At 44.0% G+C, this 8,987-nt stretch overlaps 1 protein-coding gene across 1 annotated transcript; it reads left to right on the top strand.

The window, feature by feature from the left end:
* The first annotated feature begins 6,061 nt into the window (after positions 1–6,061).
* Positions 6,062–6,828, top strand: LOC107044459. Its single transcript, XM_015266340.1, has 2 exons — positions 6,062–6,171; positions 6,243–6,828. Exons 1-2 carry the CDS (start codon positions 6,062–6,064, stop codon positions 6,826–6,828), a joined length of 696 nt encoding a protein of 231 aa, XP_015121826.1.
* Positions 6,829–8,987: the final 2,159 nt, after the last annotated feature.

Below are 8,987 nucleotides of genomic sequence, written 5' to 3'. Positions count from 1 at the left end.
CAATTCAATTCTAATCAATTAAAATTTTAGCTTTGGGAAACCCTTCTTAAATTTCAAATATTAGACTTTTATTTGCAAAATTCTAATTCTCTTTGAAATAATTATAAGCGAAATTTTGTGTTCTTTTCCCAATTTTATTGGAAAATTCATATAAAATCTTAATCCGAATAAACTTAATCCCAAAATATAAAATTATTTAAATTATCAACTAATCAAATTATCTTCAGGAAATGGCGAATCCGTCCTTCGTCAATATCAGTTACATCGGAGACTCGGGTGACGCTGATCAAACCGTGTCCAGTTACGAATTATATGTCAAAGTCCGAGACATTGCAAACAGCATTCCCATATTCTCCGGTACAAATGAGCACTGCTCTCTGGACGAATTTGAGTATGCGTTGAGATCAAATCTTGCCTCCATTCCTAAAGCAGACGGAAAGAAAGAAGAATATATTAGACAAATACTCAAACGCCTTTTACCCCCAGCAAAATTCGTAGTGGCAAACAAACCCCTCTTTTCTGTAGAAACTATTCTTACTCACCTGATCAAGAGATTTAGAGGTCAATACGACTTAACGTATTATGTGAATAGAATACGCGGGCTGTTGAAAATTAAAAATGAACCCCTGGAATCGTTCTTGGAGCGATTGGCAGCACTGGTCCAGTTCGGTCTGGGTACGATTTCTGGGGAAAATGAAGCTGAAAAACAAGTCCTCGAAAAACACCTCCAGACAGAGGCCATTAAACGGTTTAAAGAATACGCCCCTGCAAGCGTGAAGGAAAGTATTAGGCGCAACAACCTAAGTAAAATCTCAGAGATCCTTACACAACTAGAAACAGACGAATTCCGGGATACAGTCAAAGTACCAGCGTTGGAGATTGCTGATAACGGGCACTACAGGTACATCACGGAGTACCCCTCGATTCCAATCCATTCAGGGAGCTCTCTACCGCCTGAACTGTACGGGGAACAAATGCCACCTCAGCCGAGATACCAATACCAACAAAATCGGTCGTACAGTCAGTCATATAATCAGTCAAATACCCCGACACCATCGTCAAGCTACGGTCACCGAAACTATTCCGGACAGAGGAGAAATCAGGACCCTTCACGAGATCTAGTCACCGCTCTCCTCAATGAATATCTGCCATCCAACCGGAACAGGCAAGGCAACGGGTACAGACAAACGCCACCTCGACCACCGGGGCCACCTCCATCTATACCAGGACACACAGCTCATCCTGGTGACCCCCCTTCGCGCAGCTTTAACCCCGTCATCGCCTACGGTCAAACTCCGAACGACGAGGATGAATCTGACTATGAGGAACCAGCGGGAACTGCAGAAAACCCTACCATGGATCAGATTCTAGCGCTCGCTAACATCTTGGCAGCCAACCAACGTCCTCATGCAGCCCCATTCAAACCTAAACAGAACTTTTCCGATATGGACGAGATCAAAAGTATGCTGCAGCAGACCACAGCCTCACTCCAACAGCTTGCGATGAGTTTGAATAACCTGCAGACTCAGAATCGTCCATCGTCAGACTCCAGACCACTCTCTAGGCCTCCCTCAAGGGAACGAGAAGGGAGAAATACCCTGCGGAGTCCTACGAGAACTCAGCAGAACAGAGCCAGCCCATCCACAGAGGGAGCAATTCCAAAGGAGACTTTAAACGAGATTGTTGCTCGCCAATTGAGTGCGATGACGAGCGGCCAAAAACAGCACTCACTCCACACGATGTCGAGCATGCATCCCAGACAGTAAAACCCATACTGTGTAGAGTTACCGGGGGTCCTCAGATCATCTTTTGAGGACCAAATGTCATCTCCCCAGGTGCGAATGCATTAATCGATACCGAAGCTTCCATAAACCTAATATCGTTCCAGTCATTGGTGGAAAATGCCCTCATCGATACCACAGACACAATCGGAATCGTTGGGCTGTCCAATCACGTCCTGAACTCCCTCGGAGTAGTTCGCCTCGCAGTGCATCCTGAAGTTCAAATAAAATTCNGAATGCATTAATCGATACCGGAGCTTCCATAAACCTAATATCGTTCCAGTCATTGGTAGAAAACGCCCTCATCGATACCACAGAAACAATCGAAATCGTTGGGCTGTCCAATCACGTCCTGAACTCCCTCGGAGTAGTTCGCCTCGCAGTGCATCCTGAAGTTCAAATAAAATTCCACGTGATTCCTCACCAGCCAGGCGGATATGGTATAACTACGATAAATTTTATGAATCAACCGTCATCCCTCCAAGAGCAAGAATGGCCATCCATATCCCTATCCAGAATACCGAATTATCGGTCGGGTATTTACCACAGATCTCCACGAAACCAGGCGTCTATCTAGGCGAGAGTGTGGTCAGCATTAGGGAGGGGAAAGTCTGTCTCTTCGCCATCAACACCACCGAAGAACCAGTTCACCTCCAGATACCACCCCAAAAGGTAGAGGAAATCGATGAACTCCTAGAAAGAACCGAAATATTAGGAAAACATCAAGAAACCTTCGCCTGGTGCAATATGGGAATTGCCCCAGAGGAAAATATAGGTCTGTCACCTCGCACATCGCACGTGATAGAGGCCCTACCCGATCAGGAGCTTAAACCCTTCGAACGCAAAGAGGTAATTGAACTAGTAAAAGAGTTCAATGACATATTCCACCTTCCAGGAGACAAGCTTGGCAAAGCTAAGAATTTCCAGTGTAAGATCAGAACCATCGGTGATAAACCTGTCCATAAGCGGCAATACAAGTACCCTCCTCAACATCAGGAAAAGATAAATCGACAAATAGACAACCTGCTGGAACAAGAAATCATCAGGCACTCAGAATCACCATACAACTCACCCCTCTGGATTGTACCAAAGAAAGCCGACTCCAAGGGAACGAAGCGATGGAGAATGGTGATCGATTTCCGACATCTGAATCAGAAAACGATCGGAGATTCCTACCCGTTACCCAACATATCGGAAATTCTCTCACAACTAGGCGGAGCTAAGTACTTCAGTGTGTTCGACCTAGCCAGGGGATTCCACCAAATCGCAAGGGATGAAATGGACGCTGAAAAAACTGCCTTTACCGGTCCCAGCGGACACTACGAGTACATGAGGATGCCTTTTGGATTGCAAAATTCACCCCCAATCTTCCAGCGGATGATGGATCAGACCCTAACTGGCCTAAAAGGGACAGAACTCTATGTCTACCTAGATGATGTAGTTGTTTACTCCAGAACACTGGGTGAACACGTCACCCGTCTCAGGAAATTTTTCAACTGCCTGCGGAAAAACGGACTTACTCTCCAGCCTGATAAATGCAATTTTTTTATGAAGGAGGTAGCCTACCTGGCACACATAATCGATGACCAAGGTATTCATCTGGATCCAGCAAAGATGAAGGCATTAACAGAGATGCCCCTTCCCACAAGCAAACAGGGAATAAGGAGATTCTTAGGCTTCAGTAACTACTATCGACGATTTGTGAAGAACTATGCAGAAATTGCACAGCCTCTAAATGATCTCCTCAAGAAAAATGTAAGATTTAAATGGAGCAAAGAACAAGAACAATCATTCAACGCCCTCAAGGAAGCCATCACCGAGGACTCTCTGCTGTTTCATCCTGACATGAACGAACCATTTATCGTTCATGTTTCCAGTACTCAAAAGGGCATTGGAGCCATCCTCAGCCAAAAAGATGATGAAGGAGATGAACACCCGATCCTGTACGCATCGAGAGCACTTCGAGATGCTGAAACAAGATATACTTCAGTTGAATTGGACTGCCTAGCAGCTGTCTACGCCTTAAACCAGTTCAAACCCTACATCTATGGAGTACCCTTCACCATTATTAGCAACAGCCCAGCCCTGAACTGGCTCAGAGATTCTAGCAACCCTACCACGAGGCAAGTTAAGTGGAAAACCTACCTGAATGATTTCACGTTTGAGGTAGAAATCAAGAAACAGAAGAGAAATCAGACGCCTTTGCAGAAAATCCTCTTCAGGACGAACATGAAGAAATCGTCATGTTCGCAACCTGGATGCCTGCTCTACCAATACCAAAGTCTAGGGTGAAAACACCGGGGACAGTCGCAAATCCTAACCGAAAGGTTAGAATAAATAGTGACCCACAAATTATCCCCATCCCAGCGGCGGGAAGCTCAATTGCCGACAGGCTTCGGGCTAGAAGAGCAACAGAAACAAATAGTGGCACCCGGCAGCCGATCTTCTACAGACTGAATCGTGATTATAAAACGACACCCAAAATCAGCAAAAACTCCACATCATCTACCCGAGGCGCCACAATCGAGAACAAACCAGAAACAGTGAAAGAAACGACCCCCACTCCATCCGCCCCTCCAATCGTGGAGATGCCAGAATCAACTCCAACAGTAATTGAATCCGAGGAACCACCACTACAGGATGAACCATCGATAGTACCTGTCGAAATGGAAGACCAAGGAAAAGAAGATCAACTAGAAATTTCCCTTGAAGGAATCCCAACGGACGAAAAATTGGAGGATGATACATTCATCACAGATCAAAACTCCACCGACGAGGAAATGCCTTCTATCATCGAAGCGGAAACTCGAAAAGAGGAAAAGGATGAAGAATCAAATCCCACACCACGTCCACCATTGAACATGGAACGAATGGAAAGAAACCTGGAAAAATTCTACGAATACATGGAGAAAATCTCGGAAAGGGATGAGGAAATATTCCAGGAACCCCTAGAGCCATTGCTAGACAAGCTGCTACCACTCTACAAAATGAGAAGAATCAGTCTGGGTCCAGAATTTAAAGAAAAACTGAATGAATCCTGTCAAGAATTTGAGAAGAAAATGGCTGAGTTGCAAAACCAGTCCAAACCCCTGGTTAACTCAACCGACGAAATCACTGAACTGACGAGCTCCACCGGCCAAAATCCAAAAAAAACGGGGAAGGAAGAAATACCTCAATCCAGACATTCTGTGATATCGCAGCCAAAGGTCACACGAGAATCCTTACTGCCGACACCAAGGGCTATACAGTCACCTATGGCCGGATCTTCTTCGGAAAAGAAAAATTCTTCAACATACCTAATCCCAAGAAAACTGTTCCCACGCACCGAAGAAAACCATTCATCAACGCACTCTAGAGAAGCGGAAATTCCCCAAGCAAATGAAATTGCACAACCGCCATCAGCACAGCCACCGGGGGTGTCGTTGAATCCATACCCCAAATTCCTCCCGCCTGACCTTCCCACGAGCGAAGAGCACGGTTTCATACAGACCCAAGGAGAAATATCTCAGAACAAATCAAATGAGGAAACTATGGACGACAAGATCACAATACCGCAAAGTGACTATCAGCCTGCGAGCAACATCAGAGAAACCCGAGATGGACTAACATTTACCATGGGAAACATTGCTCATTTCCTCGCAGCAGATGGAGAGATCAAAAAGCAAAACACCAAACTTTTAAGAGACCTCAATCTGATAGACCTGGAGGAAATACGTAAGCTCAATCCAAAACTAGGTCAAGTCATCGTCACGAAGTGCGGAAAATTCCGAACATTTACCCTCATTGCGAAGCAATGGCACTTCGAAAAAGTCAACAACCGGATACTAAAACTCTGCCTGAAAAATCTCAAAACCGCCATGGAAAAATACAAAATCACTGAAATAAAAATGGCATCTCAGGGCGACGAAATAGACGACAATATCAGAATACGATACTTCCTGGAGAAAGAATTTCAATTCCATCCAGCTACTGTAACTCTATGCCATGGTGGAATCCGGATGCCTCCAGCAGCCCTAAGACCAGAAATCATTAAGGAATGCCATGCAACTCTCCCCGGAGGACACAAAGGGATTGTGAAAACCTTCAACCGAGTAAGAGAAAGGTTCTACTGGCCCGGGATGAAACAGGAAATAGAGAGATTTATCAAACTCTGCCGAACCTGTCAACTAGAGAAAATTCGAAGGGCGAAATTCCGACAGCCCATGCTCATCACCGAAACACCCAGCGAATGCTTCGAGAGAATCTCTATCGACACCGTAGGCCCCCTCCCAGCTACACGTATGGGTCACTGCCATATCCTGACGATACAAGATAACTTCTCCAAGCACTGCACCGCTGTACCCCTTAAGGATATCAAGGCTCACACCATCGCTCATGCACTAGCAACCAAGTATGTAGCCCTGTACGGATGCCCCAAGATAATCCTCTCAGATAAAGGGACCTCAGATAAAGCTTCCTCAGCAAATTGTTCAATCAACTGGGAAAGGTCCTGAGATTCCACCATATAAGATATAGACCTCAGTCAAATGGAGCCCTTGAGAGAAGTCATCACGTACTAGCCGAATATCTGAAGACCCTTACCGACGAATTCACCGACTGGGATGAGCTACTCCCCTTCGCCATGCTATCGTACAACACTACTGTGCATAGCTCAACAAATTCCACACCATTTGGGGTCCTGTATGGAAAAAGGGCAGTTCTCCCCTCCAACGTTACCGACGAAGATGAGCCAATACATACCTACAATGATTACATGGTAGATCTAATTAACAAATTGCAGAAAATTCACCAACTCGCCTTCGACCACCTAGAAAAGGCCAAACTACATTCCAAGAGCCTTTACGACCGAAACGCTAGACCAATAGACCTCAAAATAGGGCAATTCGTCTACGTCGAGAAGGAGCCCAAGATCGGAAAATTGGATCAGGCCTACACCGGACCGTACGAGATTGTCGACATAACCGAAAAAGGAAACGTGTACCTAGAAAGTGAAGACGGACACCACTTCATGAAACACCCAAACAAACTGAAACCCTGCGCAGAATGAGTCAATATCATTGAATTTAGTGATCCAACCTTCACGGCACAGGCCACCCTAATTGAAATTTTGGAAATTTGACCTCGGGAATCGATGGCCCGTTCAAATACAAACATCAAAAGTCCTAGACTTCATTTTGCGATAAAGTCAATATTTCGCGAGTTATGAGCACTTTTATGTTTTGGGACCCTTGTCCGTATCTGAGTGTATACGATTGAAAATGAAACCATTCCAGCGACATGAGTACAGAGGGGTCTAACATCAACCAAACAATATGTCCTGGCCAACTGCCAGAATAACCCCTAAAATTCGCGAGGAAAATTCCTCCAGAAAACCTAGGGGCTCCCTCCTCCCCACCGTCGCTAAAAAGCCCTTAAAAATAAGGAGCTGTCTCCATAGCCTCCGTGCCTAAAAAGAAAAAAAATATATATATATATACCACTTACCGTGGTCAATTGATAGGAAGGCCCCAAGAAGGCGAGAAAATCCAGGATCAACTCCAAAAATACACCCACTGAGATCTCTCCCCCACAAACCTCAGACGCCACCGCCAGCAGTGCCTGCAACCGGTCCCCTTTCATCAGCTCCCTCACCTCTACCCTCCTTTCCTCCCACCACAAAAAGCTCTGGAGGAGATCCCCCTCCAGCTCGACCTCCCCGAAAACAATAGCAAAATGACGGATCCCTGCACCCCCAGGAAGATCGGGGACCTCCTCCACCTCCCTCTCACCATCAACCTCCAAAACCTCTCGAATAGAACCTGGAGCCATCTACAAAAAAAAAAGGAAAAAAAAGATAAAAAGAGAATAAGCGGTAATCCAACAGATAAAATAACCCCGAATAATTACCCAAGGGAGTAAACCACCACACCCATGTCAAAAACAAAATAGCAGGAAGAAATATTCCAAAATACTTACCGCAATAAAATCCCTGGGACACACACAAAATTAAAAACACTTCAACAGGCACCAAGCGAATGAGGGAAACTGACAGGTGAATCGAAAATGCAATGCAATCCGAACTCCCAAGAATGCTACCGTCAGCACCCAGCCCCTCACGGCTACCGCCCGGTGCACGGTTATCAAACAAAATAACGTTATCCATACTACACATAAAATTTAAAACTCCAACTCCTCAAAATTGCTTCCAAAATGCAATCGGAAACAATTATGTGCGGGGGCTGTAATATCCAAAAATTTTATACTAGAAATTTAAGACTAGAATAAATTTTATGTACGATCATAACTATAAGTTATATTATAACTTATGTAATTAAGAACCAAACCCACAATTGTAAACTAAACTGAGTACATTTCATCACTTGAACTCAATTCAAAATTCCAAAGGCACTGGAATCGAGTTCAAAAGTGATGAAATGGTACACTCAGCATGCCCCAATTACTCAATGCTAAGATTCGAGCGCGAAGGAACGATTGAAAATCGATTAATTAAGACCCCAAAAACCGAATGAACTACTTCCCCATAAAAATCAAAAGAGTGGGAAAAGTCATACGACATTTTCCACCAATTAAAAATGGACTCGTTAGAGCCCATGTGACAAGTGACCCCAAAAATTCATATAAAAATGTTAGAAAAACCAAAATTAAACAGTCTTGAAACAGCGACGGAGCAGTAACAATTCTGGTGGAAATAGTTCATTTAATCGGTCCGGTTTTTTAATCCTTCCTTCGATTACACGGGATAGTACTGAATTAATAGTAAGTTACGAACAATTGAAATTATCGGGGAATAAAATTTCTTTAACCGAGAGTGGTGACTTTTCTTGCAAATAAGGAATTCGTTTATTGTGACGCGTTGTGGACAGTCTCAACCAAACTCTTAAAATCTTCAACATCAACTGCCAAAAATTCATTAAAATATCAACGAGTAGAAGAAAGTGTTTCCGTGAAAGTATCCATAATAGCCTTTAGCGCGACTAATTGCTGGTGAGGAAATTACGGATTTACCGAGGGATCTACAAATACATCAAATAATTTATAAATAACAGACCGAATTGTGAGTAATAAAATTTGTAAACCCAAATTTGAATCCTTCAAATCATTCCAGGGATAGGAATTTTAGCTACCTAGATTTCTGTAAAATCACGCTTATGTTTTTGTAAACCGAGTAGTTATACAAAATATATTTACATTCAAATTTGATTCCCA

This window comes from Diachasma alloeum, unplaced genomic scaffold, assembly GCF_001412515.2.
Source record: "Diachasma alloeum isolate Michigan unplaced genomic scaffold, Dall2.0 Dall_scaffold_00743, whole genome shotgun sequence".
NCBI lineage: Eukaryota > Metazoa > Arthropoda > Insecta > Hymenoptera > Braconidae > Diachasma > Diachasma alloeum.
Note: the sequence above shows the minus strand (reverse complement) of the source record. Positions and strands in the feature narration are given on the sequence as shown.